This window comes from Guillardia theta, assembly GCF_000315625.1.
Source record: "Guillardia theta CCMP2712 unplaced genomic scaffold GUITHscaffold_96, whole genome shotgun sequence".
NCBI classification, from domain to species: Eukaryota; class Cryptophyceae; order Pyrenomonadales; family Geminigeraceae; genus Guillardia; species Guillardia theta.
In genome coordinates, this window is record NW_005434578.1 from 191,687 (window position 1) to 214,964 (window position 23,278).

A 23,278-nucleotide genomic window follows, 5' to 3' on the forward strand; every position below is an offset into this window, starting at 1 on the left:
CATGTTGTCCTCCTCTCCTCATCTGAAGAGAGCATGTTGTCCTCCTCTCCTCTCCTTGACTTGTCGCTCCTCTCTGTACAGGCATCACAATCACCTTTCAACTCGCCTTCCTTTTGTTACTCCTGCACTCTTGGATATTTCCAGCATCTTGCCAATTGAATCCTCGTTTTTATCGTTGGCGCGATGAGGCACTCATGCTAGTAAAAGGTGCACGATCAAAGACAAGTGTGTGACCAACAAGTTGGTGTAAATTGATATTAACGAAGCTGCTCCATTTGCATGTAAACATGTACAAATAAGGAATGTTGAAAACTGTTGTTGGTGGAAATTACATGAACAGTCTAGAATGTGAGCTCATGGGCTAACAGACATTTGACTTGTGTTCTGCTTCTACGATTGGAGGTGTAGGAGTCTGAAGAGCTTGTCTGCAGGTCATGGAAGATCTTGAAAAGAATTTCAGCAAGCTGTCATGCAGCAATGTTGAAACCACTATATCTGAAGCTCCTGGGGAAAGAGGGGGGAGGGGGAGGCCTCGACAGGCACATGGAGGGGCTTCAGGAGAAGTCGGGGATGCCCAAGAGGAAGAGAGAAGAAGATGATGATGTTTATTGGCATGAGGAGGTGGAGGAGGAGGAGGAGGAGGAGGAGGAGGAGGCGGAGGATGGGTGAGGAGGAAGAGGAGGCGGAGGATGATGATGATGGGCGAGACTTACTTGAGATCAGCACGAGGAGAAGGAGCGGGTGACCTGATAGGAGAAGAGACCTCTTTATCGCCCGCACGTTCCTCCTTTTCCTCCTCCTTCTCCTTCTGCTCCCTCTCCAGCCCAGACACCAACCCTCCTTTCCTCTCTGCTTCTCCCTCCCTCCCCTCCCCTCCCTCCCCCTCCTCCTTGTTTTGCAGATGAAACGAGAAGAAGCTCATCATCCTCGACGCTCTCTGCTCGCTTGTCCTCTGCAGCGTATTCCGGACGAGCAGCATGCGCGACGAGTGACTCGACTCCAGCTTCATGGCCCCGTCCACCCTGCTGACCTCGTGCTGAACGATCTCCCTCGCCAGCTCCTCCGTCGCCCTCCTCCTCTCCTCCTCCAGCTTCGCTGCCTCCTTCCTAGCAAGGCTGAGAGCCTTCCCCGTAGCCTCTGCCTCCTCCTCCTTTCTCCGGTGGGCTCGCTGGAGGTTCTTGTGCTCTTCCTGTAAGCCCTTCAAGGCTCCTGCTTTATCCTCTGCCTCCTGCTTCCACCGCTTCCTCTCTTCCTCCTCGCTCCTCAGCGAGTTTCGTAGAACAGCAACGTTAGCACAGACCATGTCAAGCTCCTCTGACAGCTCGGCTTCCTTCTTCTTCCTCTCCTCCACCTCCTCCTCCATCTTCCTGACGGAGGTCGAGAGCCGCAGAACCTCTTCCTCCGCCTCCTTCCCCGTCAGCTTCAGTCGATCGATCATCTCGTTCATCAGCTTCTCAGTCCTCTCCTTCTCTGCCCGCAACCGATCCAACTCCTGCTGCTGCAGTGCTGCCTGCCTTGCCGCCTCCTGCTCCAGGTGTGTGATAGTCTCCAGAGCCCTCGTCCTCTCCATCAGCAGCTCCTCCTTCTCCTTCCCTTCCTCCTCCAGCTGCAGCCTGACAGACTTCAGCTCCTCGTCTATCTTCCCGTTCACCCGGCTCAACGTTGCATGCCGCACGCTCAAGTCATGGAGGCTCTTGGAGGCAGTTTGTGCCTCGTTCCTCGCAGCGTACAACTCGGAGGTCAGAGCTTTCTTCTCGGAAAGATGCTTGCTCCTCGTCTGCTCCCGCTCCTCCGACATCTCCTTGTTCTCTCCCTCCAAACGCTCCAAGTCTCCTCTCAGCACCCCAGTCTCTTCCTCCAGCTCCCTCACCCTGCTCGACAGCCCTGCCACAGCCTGCTCCAGCTGCCTTATAGTCATCAGCTGCTCAGATATCTCCGCCTCCGCCTTGGCTGCCGCCGCGATCCTCTCCGCATGCGCCTTGTTGCTCATGTGGTGGGCGAACGCAATCTCTTCGTTGACGGTCTTGACCCTCCGGTCAAGGATCGTTTTCTCCCGGTCCAGGTCGGCTATCCTCCTATCCTTTTCCTCCATCATCTCACTGATCAGATCGTGGTTCTCCGCGTCCAGCGCTTCTCCTGTCAGTGTGCTGAACACCTGCCGGGCAGCGTCACGGCTCGTCTGATCCTTGCAGCAACGACAGAGAGTAGCAGGGGAAAATAGGAGCGGGCAGAGGCAGAGGGAGAGAGTGCGAGAGGGGGAGAGGGAGGAAGATTGAGTGGGAGAGGGAGAGGTAGAGTAACAGAGCAAAAAAGAGAAGCAAAGAATCGAAGCCCGCCCCCCCCCCCCCCCCCCTTCGCGCAACAGCAGGCCCGGCACACACCTGAGAGATTTGAAGTACAAGTTCCCTCCTGTGCTCCTTTTCCCTGACGCCTTCGATCGCCTGCCGTGCGATCGTTCCAAACCCGAAGGAGAAGGCATACAGACCGAGATACAACTTCTCGATCGTCTCCTCTCGCATCCCCGTTTTCCTGAGTTGACCATGATCGAGACCTGCCGCGGACAGCAGGCTCCTCCCCTCCTCCTTCCATGTCGGCAGGACCGTCTCCTCCACGCTCTGCAGCAGGTTGTATGCAGTCGTGGTGGACTTGATCAGATCGGAGTTCCTCAGCTCCAGCAGCTCGTTCAGAACTGCCTCCCACGTGCTCAGCCCCAGCGACACGGTCGGTCGTGCATGCCGCTCCTCCTCCAGCATGACGGTGGTGCTGTTGTGCTTGTCCTGGTCCAGTGAAGACGGATCGCCCTCATCAGACGCCTTCCTCCTTACCATCATGGCACACAAGGTCTAACCGCTGAACAAACCCGTTCACACGAGGCGTCTCATTCACACAGCATTAGCCATGCACCGCGGCATATTCCACCAAGAGATACATCCATGCAGTCTGTATCGGCTAGCTCTCTCCTCAGTCTCTGTATCCTGCCCTCTCCTCTGTCCTCCTCCTCCTCCTCCCTTCCTCCCCTCAGCTCCTCTAGGCTGCGCCGCAAGGCCCATTGCGGGAGCAAGCCACCAACGGCTCTTATTCCCGTTACGGAAAAATAACGGGCAAACCCGGCAAGGATCGGGGAAACTACGAACTTGCTTGCAGTTGGCCGAATGGAGAGGGTCAGGACCTTTGTAATATCTACTATAGCCTCTATTATAATAATGATAACCTTCTACCCATGGGTCTCTACATCAATTCGCCCCCTTTCTTAGCTCTTGTTACCTCTGCTCCTCCCTTCCCAGCAAACCTCCCCGCCCTCCTAGCTCGTTCCTGGTCACCCACCGGCCTTCCCTCCGATCTCCAACCCTTGCTCAACATGTGCCATGATCAAGAGAAGAACCAGGCGAACGCATGGAAGGAGTGCGACTCTGACGGAGATGTCCTGATAGCAGAAGATGGCTTCGAGAGTGCGGGAACCGAGGTTGTGCAGCAGGCGCAAGAGCCGCACGGCTCCCCAGTCAAGAAGAGGCGGACCAACACCCAGGCACAGCAGCATGACACCAGCAGTGACGAGATGCTCGACGAAACGGCAGACCCTGAAGACGATAAGACGGACATCAAGAGCCCCGAGGACCTCCCTCAGGTCTCCAGAGACCAGCAAGAGCTCGTCAGCAGCAGCTCCATCAAACAGGAGGCAGAGGCAGAGTTGGAGGAGCTGAGCAACAAGTGCAACGAGCTGAGAGAGAGCGTGAAGGCGCTGGAGCAGAAGAAGACAGAGAAAGAGCTCAGCCTGGCCTCCCTGGCTAAGCAGCACAAAGCCACGCACACCGAGCTTGACAACCTCAGGCAAGAGCTCAATGAAAAGGAGGAGAGAGGTGAGCAGCTCTCGGAGGAGCTCCTTCAAAGGGAGGGCAGTCTGCAGGCATGCAAGCAGGAGAGGGATGTCGTGGTGAAGGAGCTTACGGCGCTGCGGGAGGAGGCAGAGAGGGGAAGGCAGGAACTACAAGACATCAGCGAACTCAGGAGAGAGTATCAAGCTATCAAGGATGCACTTACTGCTGGCAAGACTAGCAAGCAGGCGGCAGAGGCAGAGTTGGAGGAGCTGAGCAACAAGTGCAACGAGCTGAGAGAGAGCGTGAAGGCGCTGGAGCAGAAGAAGACAGAGAAAGAGCTCAGCCTGGCCTCCCTGGCTAAGCAGCACAAAGCCACGCACACCGAGCTTGACAACCTCAGGCAAGAGCTCAATGAAAAGGAGGAGAGAGGTGAGCAGCTCTCGGAGGAGCTCCTTCAAAGGGAGGGCAGTCTGCAGGCATGCAAGCAGGAGAGGGATGTCGTGGTGAAGGAGCTTACGGCGCTGCGGGAGGAGGCAGAGAGGGGAAGGCAGGAACTACAAGACATCAGCGAACTCAGGAGAGAGTATCAAGCTATCAAGGATGCACTTACTGCTGGCAAGACTAGCAAGCAGGCGGCAGAGGCAGAGTTGGAGGAGCTGAGCAACAAGTGCAACGAGCTGAGAGAGAGCGTGAAGGCGCTGGAGCAGAAGAAGACAGAGAAAGAGCTCAGCCTGGCCTCCCTGGCTAAGCAGCACAAAGCCACGCACACCGAGCTTGACAACCTCAGGCAAGAGCTCAATGAAAAGGAGGAGAGAGGTGAGCAGCTCTCGGAGGAGCTCCTTCAAAGGGAGGGCAGTCTGCAGGCATGCAAGCAGGAGAGGGATGTCGTGGTGAAGGAGCTTACGGCGCTGCGGGAGGAGGCAGAGAGGGGAAGGCAGGAACGTGAAAATCTCGACACAAATCTTGAGCGCTTGCGAGTAGAGCAGCAGACGTTGACGTCGGAGCTGACGAGAATGACGACTGAGCGAACGACAGTCGGTGTAGAGCTGACACTCGCGATCGACATGAGGGCCCAGGCAGAGGCAGAGTTGGAGGAGCTGAGAAGCAAGTGCGAGGAGCTGAGAGAGAGCGTTAAGAGGCTGGAGCAGCAGCAGGAGAGCAAGAAAACGAATGCCAAGGCACTTGACCGGGAGCAAGAGACACTGGAGGCTATGAAGAGTCAGCTCAAGAACCTGCAGGAGGAATACGACACGCTCAAGAGGAGCAGCGAGGCTGGCAATGGGTCTGCTTTCTCTAGATTCTTCCTCTTTGGTGGCAGGTCAACCCAGTGAGGTCACAGGAGGCCTTGAAATGTCAGATGATGACGGAACTGAAGAAGCCGAGGAGGTGATTGTGTTGTGGTGACGTCTTTCTCTATGATAGAAGAGGTTTGCGGCAGAGATACGTTGAGATCCTGTCTTTTGAGAGTGTGGTGTTATGAGACCTTTTTGGTTTCAAACATGAATTTGGAAAGAACAATCGAGCCCCTCGTTCATTCACTCGTGCTATTGCCGCCTCCATTAGTCCCTGCCTTAAGTTGGCTCGTTCGAGCAAACAACAAACTTGCCTGGATACGACAACAGGAAAATCAATGCAAGGATATATCCATTACAGGTACAAGAGCGAGGAGGTTTCAAACAGGGATCTCAACACCACCTATTGCTCTTCAGGCACAAATCCACCGCGGAGAGACGAGGAGCCGACGAGGCCTTGTCTAGGTCTTCTGATTCATAATGAAACAACTAGGGGCGATTCTTCCTTCTCCTGCTGATGCTGCTGATGCTGCTGATGCTGCTGCTCTATCTTCTGCTGCAGCAGCAGCAGCAGCTGCTGATTCTGCTCGTCCTCGTCCTCGTCCTCGTCCTCGTCCTCGTCCTCGTCCTCGTCCTCGTCCTCCTCGTCCTCGTCCTCCTCGTCCTCCTCGTTCTCCTCCTCGTCCTCTCCTCCCGTCGAGCACAAACTTCCTTACCGTCAAAGATTACTTAACTATCCGTTACGAACGTTTCGATGCGATGCCACGACATGGGAGGGAGGGAATAATAAAATGATTGAGGGAGAGGGAGAGACAAAGAAGATAGGGGAGGAGCGAGGAGAGCGAGGAGAGCGAGGAGGAGAGAGGAGGAGCTAGGAGGAGAGAGGGGGAGAGAGGAGGAGAGAGGGGGAGAGAGGAGCTAGGAGGAGCTAGGAGGAGCTAGGAGGAGCTAGGAGGAGCAAGGAGGAGAGAGGAGGAGAGAGGAGGAGAGAGGAGGAGAGAGGGGAACGAGGAGGAGCTAGTAGGAGAGACGATGAGGAGCTAGGAGGAAGAGAGACATGTTTCGAAGCTGCCTGTGGGCTGAATGCATAACGTAGGAGGAAAGGGATAGTAAGGGAGAGGCAGTGAAGGAAAGAAGTGCATTTATCCCTTGTCAGTGAAGGAAAGAAGAGCGTTTATCCCTTGTACTTAGCCTCGATGGAATCAGCCTAACGGGGGCATGTAAAGAGAGACAATGATCTGACTGCTCACGTCTAGACACACGTGTTCACTTCATACTTCATTTCACTTCATACTTCACATAAACATTTACTTCTTGTCATTAGTTTGCTTTCTAATCTCTCCAATTCCTGCTCCGTTCCAGGTCCTGCTGCCCTTCTTTTCGTTGTGCAGCGATGGAGTGCAGACAAAGTTTGCTGCTCGTGGGTCTGTTGGCGATGGTCGGTTGTGCTCATGGATTCTTCCGAGGAGATCCTGTGAGTCCCGGATCCACTCTGTGCTCCACCGCATCCTCGTCCTCGTCCTCGTCCTCGTCCTCATCCTCCTCGTCCTCATCCTCCTCGTCCTCCTCGTCCCCCCTTCACCCCTTATCCTCCTCCTCTTCACCCTGATCCCACTGCCACTACATCCTCCTCCTCTTTTTCACCCGCCAACCCTCACAGTTGTTCCTTCCTCGCGTCTTCAGCCGGCATGTCTGTGAGAGGCTTCTGACTATCAGAGCAGGTGCAGACGTTCAAGAGGATGCAGTTCCAAGGCAAGCGGACGATGTGGAGCGACGTGCTCGTCGGTCAGGGCCCCTTGTACGCCGTCGATCGATCGGTGAGCAGAGCATGAGGAGACGAGGGAGATGGAGTGGGTGAGAGAGGAGGGAGACTAGATGGAAGACAGGAGAAGAGAGGGAGTTGATGGTCCAGTGTAGTGGTGGATGTACACACATACCCAAAGTTGAGTAGATGCGCACTCTGAATAGAAGAGATGTAGGAGAGGGCGTTCGAGGTCGGACAGATGTTTCGAGACAGGACAGGAGGATGATGGTTTTGTGATCATTGCGGAACAGGTGGAGCTGAACTATCCTTACAACGACATCGCGGCATCGGACACGCTAAAGATGCAGCTTGCGTACGATCACGAGAAATTTTCGAGGTGAAGAGAGGGAGAGCAGGATCAAAAGAGATTGACAAAGTTGAAAGCGAATGGATCACAGTATCTGATGGGAACGGAAATCACCTTGACGTGTAAGAGAATGGATGTGTTGTTATCTTCTCACCTTCTTTCCTTGCCTCTTGTTCTCCTTTTATTTTTTAATGTCCTCCTGCTGCATTTCTTTCCATTTCCTAGGGGTATCTTGTCCTCTTCTCTCTCTTCCTATCTGGCCTGCTTGACCCTTTCCTCCGTGTTTCCTCAGTACAAACTCTCTTGCCCATGTTGATCTCCTCCTCTCTCACTGCCTGCACTTTTTCTCTTCCTCTCCTGATCTCTTGGTGCAGGCTGACCGTGGAACTTGTTTACTCTGGCAATGAGATCCATGAGATTCGTCACAAGTACAGATACAAGTAATGCTCCTCCTCCCCCTCCTCCTCCCTCCTCGTCTTCCTCTTCCTCTTCCTCTTCCTCTTCCTCTTCCTCTTTTGTTGCTTCACCTCTTCCTCCCTCCTCTTCCTCCTCTTCTTTCTTCTCTTGCTTCCCCTCCTTCTTCCCCTCCTTCTTCCCCTGCTTCTGCTTCTCGTCTTCTAATTTTTCCCGCAGGCAAGTTGAGCCTCACGAGCCTCATCCTGATCGCATCACCGTCGAGTATCACTGGTACCAGCCCTTCCCGTCCCCTATGCCCCATTCTCACCCATCCCACCCTGCTGCTGCTGCTGCTGCGGCTGCTGCTGCGGCTGCTGCGGCTGCTGCTGCTGCTGCTGCTGCTGCTGCTGCTGCTGCTGCTGCTGCTGCGGCTGCTGCTGCGGCTGGTGCTGCTGCTGCTGCTGCTGCTGCTGCTGCTGCTGCTGCTGCTGCTGCTGCTGCTGCTGCTGCCCCTGGTGCTGCTCCTGGTGCTGCTCCTGGTGCTGCTCCTGGTGCTGCTCCTGGTGCTGCTCCTGCTCTTGGTCCACCAGCTCCTCCTGCTCCTCCTGCTCCTCCTGCTCCTCCAGCTGATTGTCGCGCTCCTCTCAACCATGGCAGGATCTCCGAGGCAGATACCGACACTCGCATGGGGTTGGACTTTCTCTTCGCCGCTGGCTGCTGCGTCACCGTCCTCGTAGTCTTTGTGGTAGGCTGCAGCAAGAGGGTGGAGGAGAAGAGAAGGGAGGAGAGAGGGAGGAGAACGAGGAGGGGAAGGAGGGAAGAAGGAAGGAGGAGCGAAAGTGAGGAAGAAGCGAGAGGGGGGTGCGGTGGTGGTCGGAAGGAAGGGAAGGTATTCATGCAGAATCGAGGAGAAATGAGAGGGCAGGAAGGAGTTGGGAGAGAGGATGAAGGAGGGGGATGTGACTGCATGGAGCAGACTTCCTCGGACAACGGGGATCTTTCGGCCAAGAGGGCCATCGTCGTTCCTGAGTATGAGAACCCTGAGGCTCGCAAACCCAAGGTGAATCGCCTGCAGCTTCTCATCTTGCTCTTCCTCCTACTCCTCTTCCTTCTCCTCTTCATGCTCCTGCTCCTCGTCCCCTTGGTTCTCCTCGTCCTCGCCCTCTCCAACTTCTCCTCCTCCGCCGCCGCCTCCTCCGGTCAGCCTCTTCATCTCCCTGTGCTCATGGTGTGCGGCAGATCAAGAAGTTTCTGCTCTTCGACAAGGAAAGCGAAGCGACAGGAGGGCGAGTCATCGGAGACAACGACACCGAGAGCATCGTCACCAACGCCGAAGAAGAAGTTGGACCCCTCCCTTTCCCTTCCCGTCCACCCCCTCCTGCCTCCCTCCTCCCCTTCCCTCCTATCCCTCATTCACTTCCCTTGTCCTGCTCCGTTCCTCTTCTTCCCCACCCCCACCCTTGAAAGCCTTCAGCCCGCCACCCCTGTTCCTTCCTCCCCTCCCCTGCCTCTGCTCCTCCTCTGCCTGTCCGCAGGTGTTAACTCGCGGTTGGCAGGGGCTCCGAGCTCGGAAGGTGGAGGAAAGACCAAGCGATGCTAAGAAGGGCGAGTAGAGGAAGAGGAACGACAGAGAGTGCGCGAAGAGGGTAGAGACACCGAGGAGGAGGAGGAGGAGGAGGACAAGGCAGGAGGAGGAGGAGGAGGAGGAGGAGGAGGAGGAGGATTTGAAGTAGTCGGTGATTTCAATTATTGAGCTCAAGTATCGAGTCAAAAGCATAAATACAGGGAAAAAAATTCACAGAGGTAAAGAAAAGGAAAAGAGAAGAGAAGAGAGGGAGAAGCGAAGAACAATAGATCTCAACGAAGACAGGACGAAAAGGAGAGCAGGGGAGGATTCGGGTTAATGAACATGGAGGAAGGAGAGGCGAAGGAGAAGGAGGAGGGAACGATAACGATAGAGGGGGGGAGGGGAGGGGAGGGGTTCTTGTTCATGAGACAACACAGGAGCAGCCACCCTTGATGGTTCCTTCCCCTGCTATCGCCGTTGACTGCGCCATCGACTTGCTGCAGTCTCAATCAGAAGACCTTGAGATGAAACGCAACGCGGATCAAAGGCAGGGACGAGGATGACCACGAGGAAGTGAAGGAAAAGCGAGAGAAGTGATGGTTATGGTGGAGGTAGTGGTGGTGATGCTGAGGAGAAGGAGGAGGAGGAGGAGGAGGAGGAGGAGGAGGCAGAAAGAGGACGAGGAGGTAGTGGTGTAAATGGAGGAGGATAAGGGGCAGGATCAGGAGAAGAGCAGCCTTAGGTCAGCTATTCACCTGCCCATGGGGCTTATCTCCACTGAAGGATCAGGCAGGCCTGGAAGGCCCTCGAGCTCCTGTAGCATCTCTGCAACATCGTCAGCATCAGTCAATTCATCATCATCATCATCATCATCATCATCATCATCATCTGCTGCTGCTGCTGCTCCTTTCCTCCTTCTCCTCATCCTCCGCTTTTTTATGCCCCTGTACGCTCTGATTTGCACTCTGCCTTGCTCCTGTCTGAATCTTCCTCCCGCCCCTTATTCTCTCGCGCTCCTTCCCCCATGCCCTCCTGCTCCTGCTCTTCCCGCTCCTCTCTTCAACTGTCGCATCTCTACCTAAGGCCGTCGGGCGAGATTCGGGCACTCTGTTCCATCCCTTCTCAATGAGGCCTGCGGACATCTCAATCACACAAGGAAGCAGAAGCGACGATCAGAATAAGATGAGGATGATGCTGATGATGAGGATATGAAGGAGAAAGAGGAGGAAAAATTGGAGGAGATGGAGGAAGAAGACATGCAGGAGACTTGAGCAAGCACGACTTGAGCAAGCACAAACGAACCTGCAAAATCTTTCCATTCAACCATCTCCAATGAGGGACGAATCTTCTCTCGATTTTTCTGTGCAACGTAGTGAGCAAGATAGGTAGCAATCCTTCCCTCTCCTTTCATTCTCCTCCTCCTCCTCCTCCTCCTCCTCCTCTCATCTTTCAATCTCCTGCTCCTTCCCTCCCTTCCTTTGCTGCTCTCTCCATTCTCCATCCCCTCCTTCCCCCCTGCCCAAAGTCCTCCTTCCCCCCTGCCCAAAGTCCTCCTCCCCCCCGCTTGCTGTCCATCTGCCTACCCTCTCCCTGCCTTCCTCCCACTCCTCCTCTCCTCTCCTACCACACTCGTAAGCTCAGCTGGAGGAACATCCGAGAAAGGTTTGACCCCCGTTGCAATCTCCCACATGACAAGCGTGCCTGTAACGCATGCAACCGAAATTCAGCTGGTTGAGAGCTTGGGACACAAGGTTTACAGCTATAGATGTCAGCTTTTTCTGTGTACACGCCCTGCTTGCAGCCATACACCTGCTCGAGATCAGAGGAGGGCAAGGAAGAGAAGCAGGGGAAGGAAGAGGAGCAGACCAAGGGAGACGGCGGAGGGCGGAGAGGAAGGCGAGAGAGAGGAAGAGGAGAAGGAGAGGGGTAAGGGAGGAAGATGAGGAGGGGATGAAGGGAGAGAAGAGAAGGAGGAGGCCGGGTTGAGGGGGTTGACCTCAGGTGCCATGTATCTTCTTGTGCCCGTCATGCCCGTCAGCGTTCGTTGCAGACGATCCTGAGAAGCAGCAGGTAAGAGAACGCGAGCCCACAGAAGATACTCGCCTTCTTCTTCAACGTTCTGCTCACTCCAAAGTCTGCAATCTTGATCGTGCGCAAACCCTCTGTATGAATAAGTCACGGGGAGGAAACATAAAGAGACGGGAAGAATGAGGAGGACGAGGGGAGGGACCAAATCTCTACCTGCCAGCAAAAGATTCCCTGGCTTCAAATCGCGATGCATGATCATGGGTTCCTTCAGGAAGAGGGTTAGAAGCGGCTCAAGTAGCAGGAGGAGGGAGGACAAAGAAGGCGATGAAGAGGCAAGTCAAGTGTGAGAGGAAGTCAGGGCGAGGGATTCTAGCAGGTGATGGTGTCAAGGGGAGATTGCAGTAAGAGGAGAGGGTTAGCGAGAGAGAAGAGGGAGGAAGAAGAAGAGCGTGCAAGCGAGCACGTGCTGGGATGAGCGCAAGCCGTGGTTGCTAGGAGTTAAAGTCGAGACGAGGGACGGGGCAGCGGCTGACCCGATCGTGCAAGAACGCCAGTCCCTTGAGAAGGCCTCTAGTCCAGGCCGCTAGCGTTGGCCGCTGCTTCCTCCAGCTGCAGAGGATCGTAAGGAAGAAAAGCACATATCTCCATGAAGCAGCTCACTGCAGCTGCATGCCCTCCATGCTGGCGAGAAAGTGGTCAAGCGTGGGGCCGTTGACCAGCTCGAGGAGGATGACTGGATTTCCTCCGGGCCCCGAGCAGACACCGTAGAAGGCTACGATATGCGGGTGAAAGCTGGAAGGCAGGGATCAGCCTCGAAGGAGAGAGAAGGTGCCGTCTCACCCTATCTTGGACATAATGTAGATTTCCTTGAGAATGTCCTTGTACCTTGACGGCAGATGTCAGAAAACCTCCGAAAAGGGTTCAGTGCACAACATTTGGGAGCTCGTATTGGAGATGTGCTTTCCTTTCATCTGTTTGGCAGCACAATCGTGACCTCTCCACTTCACTCGGTGCACTTCTCCCATGGCTGAAGAGAAAACCATTAGATGGGGATCGCGAGAGCAAGTTTCGTCATGCGACTGGTGGGGATCGGGCAAGGGAAAAAGAGGGCGCAAGGCAGGATGAAGAGGAAGGAACAGAAAGAGGGAGAGAGGGAGAGAGGGAGGGTGCAGGAGGTACAAAAGAATAGTGAAGGGACGGGGGAGCGAAGTTCTGACCTCCTTCGGAAAGGTTAGAAATCCACTGGATCTCAGAGAAAGGCACGTAGAACTCATGCGAGATGTTGGCTGAGTCCATCAGCTTGACATCTGCGGGGTTCGGCTTTGGACGAGGGGGTCCATGAGCAAGGATCGCACGGTTTGCGAAGTAATTTCTCTTCCCTCCAGCAACCGTCCCGTCCATGTTGTGCCAGCTCGAGTCGACGCCATCGTTCTTCCTGCTCGTTCTCCTCACTGACGAGCCGATCTGTGAGCTACCGGAGATGTCGAAGCTGATGCCTGTCTCATCGATCGCATCTGGCTTCCTATGGGAGGCTTCATGCTGCGACCCCTCCGGTGAGTGCGGCTGCCCTTCGTCAGCGGGCTGGGATGGCAATGGCTGCGCATTGCCGCCGTCTTCCGCTTGCCCCTCCTCCTTCATGTTAGCGCATGATGAATGATCCACCCAAGTTTAAGAGCAGCGAGTCTGACATGACTCGCAAGTTCACAACAGCTGCCCTCCATCCCACCCCTGCACGTCCCCTTTATCACTCGGATGAAGACGGCCAAGGCATGGGAGACTGTCTTATATGCCAGAATGTCACCATGTGCATCAAGCGGGCGACCGATCGCTCTGCATGTGCTACCAGCTATCCATCCACTTGGTAGCAGTGGATGCCGCCCAAATTAGCTGATCGCCATGTCTGCTTCCCAGGTGTTATGCAGCCATCGAGCCGGTCAGATTACGGGAGGAGGGGAAGTACAAGGAGGATACAAACTTCTGCCTTGCATGGCTCTAATGGTTCACATAGGCAGGACAAGGGGGAGCAGCTATCATGCATGGTACCATTCACTGCTACCGACCTCCGACTATCACTTGCCCACCATCTGTCACTCTATATACAGAGCTGCCTCATACATTCATCTAGCCCTGATGTTTGATTGACTGAGACATCCTACTTCGTATGTTTGAATCCCCGTCTCTCCCCGTCCTATCTGACTCCCAAAACGTGCTGTCAACACATGTCCTCTCCCCCCTCACTCCTTTCATGGTTTCTTTCCTGTTCCCCTACATCTTCTCGTCTCGACTCTCTTCATCCTCCTGGCCTCTACCTTCTCGTTCATTTCCCTCCCCTCGTCTCTTCCTCCCTCCCTTCATCGCCTTCCATGACGTGCCACAACCATGGCGCTGAAATGAACCATGGCGCTGAAATGAACCTCCTTCCACACACCCCTCCCATTAGTTTCCTGCATACCCCTCCTTGCTACACCCCCACCCTTCATTTTGTACCCCCACCCCCTTTTTACGATGTTTTCAGAGTACAGAAGCCGATTTGTTGAGCTTACCATTCCTGATCACCGGTCATAATTCATAAAGTAGACCCCCTGACCCCACACAAATTTCCTCGTACCCCTTCATTTTCTACCTGACTACCCCCTATCGTAGTCATTCCTGGGCGTGTTGACCCACAAAATTTTTAGTATTTTAAATGTTAATATCAATATTGTAAAATATTTTATTCTCTACCATATTGCTTCCTTTTCAATACAGAAGTTAGTTAAATATGCAAGTTTTTTTTTTGACGAGTACGTTCATCACCCCCCCTAGGTAAAGGGATTTTGACTACAGGATGACCGGTAGTTGAAATTATTAAAAGAACGTAGTTGAAAGGGAGTGTTTTCAGATGTTCCTCCATCAGCAAAGGGGGTGGTACAAACCAGGGGTAATACCCTTGCAACTAGGAACCTTTGATTTTTGTGGCCCAACTACCCCACCTACCTCAAATCCTCCCTATCAAAAGTGGATATAGGGGGTACTGGGGTCCAAATGACGACCCCCCACCCTAGGATGAGGGCATATGAAATAAGGCCTCTTGTCTACTTTTTTGTGCACTCCCGCAAGGCAATGAAGTTTTACTAATAAAAGTCAATCTCAGTGACGGCGTCACTACCGGCCGTCAGCACTCGCCGAGTCTGCCGGGCCGCCCCTCCAGGACCAAAGTTAAGTTAACTTTGAGTAAAGATTTAAGTTAAATCACGAGTGCCAGTCTACAGTGACTAGGTCTGATCCGGTGCAGCTTCCGCCGGCCCGGATCAAATGGCTGGGGCGGGCTTGTCAGGTCTCTCCCCTTCCATTTGAGTAAAAATCTCTCCCTGCTCTTCATGCGTGATGTGGTGCCCCCAAGCAGCAAGGGACCCTTGCTAGCCCATGCTGATGGGCCCAGACGAAGGCGGCGGCAGCAGCGATGATGACGATGATGATGACGATGAGATGAAAATGTCCATTCCCATTCCCATTCCCATTCCCATTCCCATTCCCATTCCCATTCCTATGTCAGTGTCAATGTCGAGGATGGTGATGACGAGGATGATGCTGATGATGCCAGTGATGCTGATGCTCAATTGGGAGATTGTGGGGATTTCTTGATTGTGAGGATTACGAGAAGATCTTCTAACGGAGATGATGATGCAGATGCAGATGTTGATCTCATATCGAACATGAACTTGATGTTTAACATGGTGATGGAGAGGATGGTGATGATAATGGAGATGATGAATGTGGTGTAGATTGAGATGAAGGAAAGGCCAAGAGGATGAAGATGAATTCAGTGGCCGTAGTAGAATTGGTAGAAGGAGCGGATAAGATGTCGATGACGGAGATGGTTACCGTAATGAATGTGACGATAGAGCTGTTGAATAAAGGACCAAGGTGTAGGAGGAGGAAGAGGAGGAGGAAGAGGAGGAGGAGAAGGAGGAGGAGAAGGAGGTGGTAGTGGAGGTGCAGTAGTAGCGGCGGCAGCAGCAGAAGCAGCAGGTGTAGGCGCTGTGCTGGGATATAGAACGAGCCATATCACTCTGTATAAATGTCAGTGTTGTTCGCTGTTTGGTCGAAAGAGGCAGGCGTTGCTTGTTTGTATTCCAAGTCAGACAATATTCCTCATGGTATATTGACTGACACTAGATGAATATTGAATGACACTAGATCGTTTATGTTCTCCGGGACCCCCCTCGTGTATTCCTCTTCACTAACACACCGTGTCCAGGTTCCTTTGTAATAACAGGGCTGCTCAGATGTCAACCCCGGATCAATCGAACAATGCAGGCAACGCAGTCCCTGGTTAGTGGCAACGAGAAAATTTGCAGTGACAGTGACCCTGAAGCTTTCAGTTGCGCTTTCAAGGCCGCGGGAGAAAGCTCCTGAGTGGCAGAAGGATAGAGACGTCAAAAACTGCACCAAGTGCAAGGTCTGCATATCCTGACTGAGGTTGCCCTTGCTGATCCGCATGCAGAATCCTTTCTCCCTCTTTGTCCGAAAGCATCACTGTCGTCATTGTGGGCAGGTTGCGTTTGCTTGCGGGCGCTGAGCGTACTGAGGTGCCGTGGTCAGATTTTCTGCGAGGAATGTTCGGCGAAGACCTGCACCATTCCACAATTCAACATGAACAGTCCCGTCCGAGTTTGCGACGATTGCTTCATAAGTATTTCCTCCAAGATCTCCCGCTCGCGTTCCATGGTGTTCTGACGATGATGCGCAGCTATTAAGAGGACCAACTTCGATTTTCAGATCTGAGCGCATGCCTTCACTTTCCTCCCCTCTCCCGCTAGCTCACAACATCGAGCATTCCAAAATCAGCAAGGGCGGCAAGCAGTCTCCGCCGCATGCACGGATCTTGAGTGTTTCACTATGAATAAATCATCGATATACAAGCCTTCCTCTCTCACCCACCTCATCATAGAACTTTGCTGCTGCTCACATTCTCACCGCCTGTTCTCGAAGCCAACCATTCTCCTGCTCCTGTCTTGTTCTCGATGGGCCCTGCCGGGTTCGCACTCAATGCCAACCATTGAGTGCTATACGCTGTGTACAGCAGTAACAAGTAGAGAGGAAAAGATCGCGGGGAGAGAGCGGCTTTCAAGGACCAGAGCCTCTGCAAGTCGACATGATCAGCATTGTACATAGCAAGAGACGCGACAATGAGAGAAAAGCTCATCCAGAAGCACGACTGGATCCGAGTCCCCATGAGAGCGTTCGCCAGCATTGCTGTCAGAAGGATCTCACACGAAGTGGCGAACGCCTTTGTTATCGCGCTGAAGTTCTTGAGCGTGTAGGCTGTGCACAGCCCCCCGCTGACCAGGAGAAAGACGATACACGCTATGCGCCATGTTACCCGCGTCATCCAATGCGCCGCCCCGCTCCACGAGAGCACAAGAGCGTTGAGCACCGACGACATGGAGTAGAGCACGAAGTTCGAGCGGTTCATGCTGGAGCTCGTCGCAGGGCTGGCCTTCTTGAGGAGGAGCTCGTTGCAAACCGCCGCGAGGCTTGAGACGGTCGCCTGCAGCAGCACGAAGAGGAAGTGAGAGGTGCGAAAGGAGGAAAGAATGCCCCTCGATAGCTTGTCGCAGTCTATGTTTGCAAGCGCGCAGCCCAAGGTGAGGATGATCAGAGACGTCAGAACTCGCAGAGTGATGGCCTTGTTGAAGAGGATGGACCAGAAGAGAGCGGTGATGAGGATCTTGATATTCATGAGGATTGTGTAAGTTTGTGGCTCGTAGTTGGCCAAGTTCGAGAACGTCAGCAGGTTGCAAGCTGTGTACAGGAAGGCAGGAACGACCATCTTCCAGTCATGGTGCAGGAACGCATGATACAGCTGCTGCTGCAGCGGCTGCTTTTCCAGCCTACTCTCGATGGTGAACATGGCGAAGGAAACAGCAGCTTTGAGGATCTCCGAAAGCAGCACGAGGGACGATGGTTCATAGTCGAAGCTCCTCCCCCGGGTCGTCTGCTTGATCAGGACTGCAAGGAGGCTGAAGATGAGGACGTAGAGTATGAGTGGCGCATACTTGCTCCCCGTACTCCCTCCCCCTCCTCCCATCCCATCCCTTCCCATCCCTTCCCTTCCCTTCCCTGCCCTGCCCTGCCCTGCCCCACCTGCTCTCTATTCCTCCACGACGATTATTGCTACCCGTCCTTTCGACTGGTTTAGGACCCCACCCCTATAGAGGAAGAGTGCCACAAATGCGCCCGATGCGCAGAAATTCGCAGATGCGCAATGTGGGCCTTTACCTCCTCCTCCTCCTCTTGAATATCACAAACTCCTCGTCCTCGTCCTCGTCCTCGTCCTCGTCCTCGTCCTCGTCCTCGTCCTCGTCCTCGTCCTCGTCCTCGTCCTCGTCCTCGTCCTCATCCTCGTCGCTCTCTCTGCTGCACTCTCTGCTCTTCTTCAACGAGGGGAAGACGAGGAAGTCAGACGTGTACGCTACTTTCCCTCAGTGCAACTTCTACTCCGAAGGCGACGACGTCTTCCACAGCACGGGATCATGGCCGTACATGTACCGTATCTCGAGCGAAGGGGCGGTAATTCCTCCTCCTGTTGGCATGCGATCGTCCTCCCCCCTCGGGGGCCTCGGGACAGGGTCAGTGGAGCTGCGATCAGACGGATCTTTCAGGGACTGGCTGGTGGACAACGAGGGTCCAGGGCTGTGCGAGATCTGCAAGAGGAGCATCAAGGAAGAGATGGTTCTAGCTGTGAAAGCTTCAAGTGCAGAGAACGGGTGGGAGGTAGCCAAGGCCCTGACAACCAAGACTGTGCGACTGAGCGAGCACGAGCTGCTGCCTACGGTAGATGAGCTGGTATACAGAGGAGGCTTCCCAGTGTCAAGCATGCAGGTAGCGGACAGGAGCTTTCCTCTCAACCTGACCTTGTTCGCTTACTCTCCCTTCTCCCCGTTCGATGTCGCCATGTCTTCGATCCCTTCCATCGCTTTCGAGCTCCTCGTCGACAACCCTACGCGCTCAGCGTGCAACGTGACGTTCGGCCTGACGCTGCCGCTGTTGGCTGAGAAGGATGTAGTGCGCCTGCCGTTCCAGACTGCAACAGTCGTCGGGATGACGGGGCACGTTAGGAAGGAAAGTCGGTTCGAGGGAGTGTTCACTGTGGTGGGGCTGGAGGAGGAGGAGGAGGCGAAGCTGGTGGGATGCGAGCTCAAGGTTTCGACGGGGCATGGGTCGAGCTCTGAATGGAGGGGGCGAGTGTTGGATGTCAGGAGGTCTGATAGCGAACGACAGCAAGTAACCTGGACCTCGTCCTCACTGCATAGCGCGCAGGTGAATCAGTCCGTCCTCTTGCTACAGTGCGAGGTGCGGGAGGATGGAGATGTACTTGCGGTCTTGCCGGGCATGCCCTCCCTCTCTGCCTGCAGGACAGCATGTGAGGAGGCACTGGAATGCTTGTGTTGGTCGGCGCTGCCTGTCAATGAAGGGCTAAAATGCGTCCTGTTGCGCACGGTCTACCCTGCGAGATGGAGAGCCGGGGGATGGGCCGGAGTGAGAGGAGAATGGCGGGTGCAGGATACCTCGGGGATGCGACGCAAGGAGGGTGGAGAGGAGGAGGAGGAGGAGGAGGAGAAGGCAGAAATGAATGCTGCAAGGGTTGGGCTTCAAGTACGACGTGAGGGAGAGTCGCACGCGTCAGGAGAGCTCATGGTGGTCGGGCTGACGGAGAGGGAGGAGGGAGGGGGAGGGAGGGAGGATGCGGTCCATGCTTCTTGTACCGTGAGGAACACGTTCGGCGAGCTATGGCACGACCTGCTGGCAGGCAGCTCTAGCACGTGCGCCAACAGCTCTCAGCTCCTGCATGGCGCATACGGAGGATACAGCATACGGCAGGAAGTGGAAGGAGAAGGAAGGTGAGAGGGCACAGAGACGTTCCGATGGAGGTGGTTGAGGGGCGATGTTAGGTTGAGGATGAAGCTTCTTTTCTCCTGGCACCTCCCCTACCGCATTCATGCAGGAAGAGACGTCGGCAACGCTTACGCTACTCGCTTCTCCTCAGCTCAGGCTCGTCGTGTTGAGAGGGAGAGGAGGAGAGGAGAAAGCTGACACGCGAGTTCACAGGATGCAGCTGAATATCACCTCCGCCACGAGCCCCGCATTCTCCGAACCATCTCCTCCTGGAATAAGATTTTCGCAGAGAGCAGTTTGGATCATCCGCTCATTGACTTCCTCATGAACAGGTTAATCATTGGTTGCTCTCCTCTCCTCTCCTCTCCTCTCCTCTCCTCTCCTCTCCTCTCCTCTCCTCTCCTTTCCTCTCCTCTCCTCTCCTCTCCTCTCCTCTCCTCTCCTCCCCTCTCAACTTCTCTGCACCTCTATCTGTTCTGCTCTGCTTTCCTCTCTCTCTTCTATCCTCCTGCTCTTCTTCCATCTTTCCCTCTCCCTCTTCTTCTTCTCTCACCGATCGCTCTCACCCCAGCGTCTCCAACTTCATCAAGACTGGCTTCCTGACTGCCGACGGACGATGGCGCCAGTTCGAGTCTTTCTCTTGCAATGACGTGGCATGTTGCCAGCTCGTCTCCTGCTCCTCTCACTCCTTCCCAGGAACCTGTCCACCTCCACCTCTACCGCTCTATCCCCCTCGCCCTTCTCTTCCCTCAGCTGGTTCGAAACATTCTGGACACAGGTACCATGCTCGTTCCCCTTGCCTCCTTTCCTGCTGATGAGTCCTCTTCAATCTTGCTCTCCCTGCTTATCCTCTCGCCTCCTTCCCTCTCCATTGCATCTTGCCATGGTTATTGCTGCTGCTGCTGCTGCTGCTCCTGCTCCTGCTCCTGCTCCTGCTCCTGCTCCTGCTCCTGCTCCTGCTCCTGCTCCTGCTCCTGCTCCTGCTCCTGCTCCTGCTCCTGCTCCTGCTCCTGCTCCTGCTCCTGCTCCTGCTCCTGCTCCTGCTCCTGCTCCTGCTCCTGCTCCTGCTCCTGCTCCTGCTCCTGCTCCTGCTGCTGCTGCTGCTCCTGCTCCTGCTCCTGCTCCTGCTGCTCCTGCTCCTGCTGCTCCTGCTCCTGCTCCTGCTGCTGCTCCTGCTCCTGCTGCTGCTGCTGCTGCTGCTGCTGCTGCTGCTGCTGCTGCTGCTGCTTCGCCTTACTGTCATTCAGGATACGCTGTCACACAAGAGAGCTGTGAGGGATACATTCCCGAGACGTTGGGCGAGGGATGTGGAGGAAGTCCAGGCACACTCAAGTCATATCACGTCTTCTTGTCTAACCTTTCCTCCTCCTCCTCCTCCTCCTCCTTCTCCTCCTCACACGTTTCCTCCCCCTCCTCACCCCCTTCTGCTATTCCTCCTTCTCCTCCTTCCCTCCTCCCTCTTCCTCTTCCTCTTCCTCTTCCTCTTCCTCTCCCTCTTCCTCTTCCTCTTCCTCTTCCTCTTTCTTGTTTTCTTTCCTTTCAGGTCCCATAGATGAGCCCAAGTTTCCTTGCGGCTCGAGGATGATGGGAGATTCCAACCCCGGCTTCGTGCTCAGCGTCCTCAACCTCTTCATGAGCACTGGCGATCGCCGCGTCCTCCTCGACTTCCTGGAGCCTGTTATGTAAGCGAGGAGCGAAGAGAGAGGAGGAGGAGAAGGGACAGGAGGAGGAGACGAGGAGACGAGAAACATAAAGGGGAGAGATGAGCAGAGATGAGCAGAGCAGAGCAGAGCAGAGCAGAGCAGAGCAGAGCAGAGCAGAGCAGAGCAGAGCAGAGCAGGAGGGTGGAGAAAGAAGAGAGGAGAGGAGAGGAGAGGAGAGGAGAGTAAATGAGCAGAGGAGGCAGGAGGATGTTGTGTGTAGTGGAAGAAGTTTTGAGATCCAGACCACAAGGGTCAGGGTGTGTGTCTAGTGTTAGAGGAGAAAGAGAAAGAGATCCAAGAAGTGGGAAGGAGACAAGGAGACGGCAAAGTAAAAGGAGAGGAGACAGGGGACAGGAGAGAAGAGGGAGGGAGAAGAATGAGGGAGCTCTTGTTTACCCTCATCACTGAAACATCTTGCTCTCCACGTCAGGAAGGCGGTTCATTGGCAGGTTGACAGGTCCTCACGCTTCGGCCTTCCCCGACACCTTCAGAACACCTACGACTGGTTTCACTTTCACCTCAAGGACGTTTCCGCCTACAACGCCGTCCTCTACCTTGCCCAGCTCGCAGCAGCAGGTAGGAAGCGGCTGGGGCGGCACGAGCCCTGACGCAGATGCTAGAGAGGATCGCAGCTCTGGTACAAGACGACTCGTTCCAGCACTACTGCCAGCTCCACCTCAGCAAGGCACAAGAGAAGGTCAAGGAGGTCAGCTCCCTCCCTCTGCTACCCTGCTACTTGCTTCCCTCTCCTCTGCTTCCCTCCTCTCTCCACCCGTCCCCTTCTCCTCTATCCTCTTCTTCCTCCCCTCTCCTCCCCTCTCCTCCTCTGTCCTCCCCTGTGGCTGCTCGCTGCTTCGAGGCTGTTCTCGCCGCCCTATCGTGACTTGCTGCCGCACCAGCTCCTCTGGAACGGCAGGTTTCTTCGCGCATGGTGGAACGAGGAGGGGGAGCTTGTCGAGGCTCTTCACACGGAAACCCTCTACGGGCAGCTTTGGGCCTTCCAGCTCAACCTTGGCCTGCTGCTGCCGTGAGTTTCAGCTAGAGGTGTGCTGGAGTGAGCGACGAGACAGGAGGGAGATGCTGCTCTCGCACCTGGAGGCGGAGATGGGGATCGCGTCCACCAAGTTCGGGCTGCTGGTCATGTCAAACTACTCTGGACGAGGTTGAAGTTTGACTAGCCGTTGAACCCGGAGGTAACGCGGGAGGGGCAGGGGACAGGAAGGCAGGGAGGGACAACCTGATCTGGGAGGCGGGCTCGCTCACGTGGTCGACGCTCTCCGTCTTCCTCGACGTGCCGCTCGCTCGCGCCCTCCTCCCCCTCTCCAACGTCCTCGACAAGTCTGAGCGACTCGCTCGACCCTCCAGCCTGACTCGCGTCTAGGTATCGCCGTCACTTGCAAGACTTGTGGGACTGGAGGGACCTGACGGCGGGGCCCGGCATGGACGCGTAACCTGCATGCGATTGCCGGTGCCGCACTGACGGGGAGCAGGAGCGGAGAATGCGGCAAGAAGCCTCCTGGAGTGTCAGTAGACGGACAGCCATGGTGTAACTCCCACTACTCCCGTCAGCTGGTGAGACGTTCCTGCTGCTCTCCGGCTCCTCCCCTGCTGCTCTCCTGCTCGTCCCCTGCACCCTGCCTCCCTCTGCTGCCCCTCTGTTGTTCACCCACCTGTCAGATCGGATGGAGCATCCTCTCTGCGCTGAGCCGAGGATTCTACGACCCTTCCCAGCTGAAGCTGAGCTTCGAGCCAGCTGACGGATGCCCTCGGGTCCTCCCTGTCTTCTTCGCAGGAGCGGCGGGTGACCCGCTCGCTCTCTCACTGCTCTCTTGCTGAGGATGAGGTGGGCAGGAACGCTGGACGTCAGAGCAGGGAAGTTTCAGCTGCTCCTGGGCCAAGTAGCGATAAAAAAGTTCGTCGTGAGTTGCAGGAGGTGGAGGGAGGGGGAGAGGGAGGAGGGATGCAGGGAGGTTAACATGGAAGGAGACTGGACCCTGTCGGACAGCGGAGGGTCTCTGCAAGCTTGAAGAGCAAAGGGTGCATATAGACAAATGTAGATAATGATATGATTGTAATTTTACACTTGAAGTTAGTTGAATCTCATGTAGATATGACATTGTAATTTTACACTTGAAGTTAGCTGAATCTCATGTAGATACGATATTGTAATGTAATACTTGAAGACGCGTATCTCGAAACATCTCATCTCTTCCCATCCCCATTCAATCCAACCTCCTGTTGTCTCGCTTCGTCTCAGATGAGATCTTATCTTGTCAGAATGTCCTTCAACCATGAATTGCTTCTGCCACTTGTTGCCCTCGCATCCTTTCTTCTTTTTTCAAGTCTTGCTCTTCATCTTCTTTTGTTTGTTTCACCGTCTCATCGTCATCCAATCTCATGATTATTCACTCGAGCCCTTCTACTTTATCCTTGATCCCTGCGTCTCCCTCGCCCTGTTTCAAAAGCCTGTCTCTCCCTCCCTCCC

The 23,278-nt window shown here is 54.9% G+C and overlaps 6 protein-coding genes across 6 annotated transcripts; 3 read left to right on the forward strand and 3 right to left on the reverse strand.

The window, feature by feature from the left end:
- Positions 1–709: 709 nt before the first annotated feature.
- On the reverse strand, positions 710–2,831 carry GUITHDRAFT_145076 (hypothetical protein; the record flags this gene model as incomplete). Its single annotated transcript, XM_005824303.1, has 2 exons — positions 710–2,155; positions 2,382–2,831. 2 exons carry the CDS (start codon positions 2,829–2,831, stop codon positions 710–712), a joined length of 1,896 nt encoding a protein of 631 aa, XP_005824360.1.
- A 3,669-nt stretch (positions 2,832–6,500) lies between these two features.
- GUITHDRAFT_145078 (hypothetical protein) lies at positions 6,501–9,227 on the forward strand (the record flags this gene model as incomplete). The annotated part of the gene is made up of 10 exons (XM_005824304.1): positions 6,501–6,581; positions 6,829–6,924; positions 7,163–7,248; positions 7,296–7,340; positions 7,593–7,658; positions 7,852–7,905; positions 8,272–8,359; positions 8,591–8,674; positions 8,854–8,955; positions 9,150–9,227. The coding sequence occupies 10 exons, from the start codon at positions 6,501–6,503 to the stop codon at positions 9,225–9,227; spliced, it is 780 nt and encodes a 259-aa protein (XP_005824361.1).
- Positions 9,228–9,932: 705 nt separating this feature from the next.
- GUITHDRAFT_116496 (hypothetical protein) lies at positions 9,933–12,847 on the reverse strand (the record flags this gene model as incomplete). Its single annotated transcript, XM_005824305.1, has 12 exons — positions 9,933–10,006; positions 10,260–10,313; positions 10,811–10,882; positions 10,939–10,990; positions 11,178–11,237; positions 11,309–11,343; positions 11,423–11,474; positions 11,743–11,818; positions 11,870–12,001; positions 12,050–12,094; positions 12,143–12,236; positions 12,427–12,847. 12 exons carry the CDS (start codon positions 12,845–12,847, stop codon positions 9,933–9,935), a joined length of 1,167 nt encoding a protein of 388 aa, XP_005824362.1.
- A 2,755-nt stretch (positions 12,848–15,602) lies between these two features.
- Positions 15,603–15,928, forward strand: GUITHDRAFT_78161 (hypothetical protein; the record flags this gene model as incomplete). The annotated part of the gene is made up of 3 exons (XM_005824306.1): positions 15,603–15,650; positions 15,696–15,746; positions 15,794–15,928. Coding segments are annotated over 3 exons (234 nt in total), but the record flags the coding sequence as incomplete, so codon positions are not given.
- A 427-nt stretch (positions 15,929–16,355) lies between these two features.
- GUITHDRAFT_57731 (hypothetical protein) lies at positions 16,356–17,270 on the reverse strand (the record flags this gene model as incomplete). Its single annotated transcript, XM_005824307.1, has 1 exon — positions 16,356–17,270. A coding segment is annotated over one exon (915 nt), but the record flags the coding sequence as incomplete, so codon positions are not given.
- A 467-nt stretch (positions 17,271–17,737) lies between these two features.
- Positions 17,738–22,695, forward strand: GUITHDRAFT_145081 (hypothetical protein; the record flags this gene model as incomplete). Its single annotated transcript, XM_005824308.1, has 17 exons — positions 17,738–18,961; positions 19,005–19,095; positions 19,200–19,255; positions 19,304–19,422; positions 19,662–19,740; positions 19,787–19,868; positions 20,634–20,772; positions 21,251–21,369; positions 21,414–21,499; positions 21,693–21,820; positions 21,864–21,955; positions 22,005–22,131; positions 22,175–22,240; positions 22,284–22,365; positions 22,471–22,563; positions 22,586–22,636; positions 22,666–22,695. The coding sequence occupies 17 exons, from the start codon at positions 17,738–17,740 to the stop codon at positions 22,693–22,695; spliced, it is 2,664 nt and encodes an 887-aa protein (XP_005824365.1).
- Between the last annotated feature and the right edge of the window lie 583 nt (positions 22,696–23,278).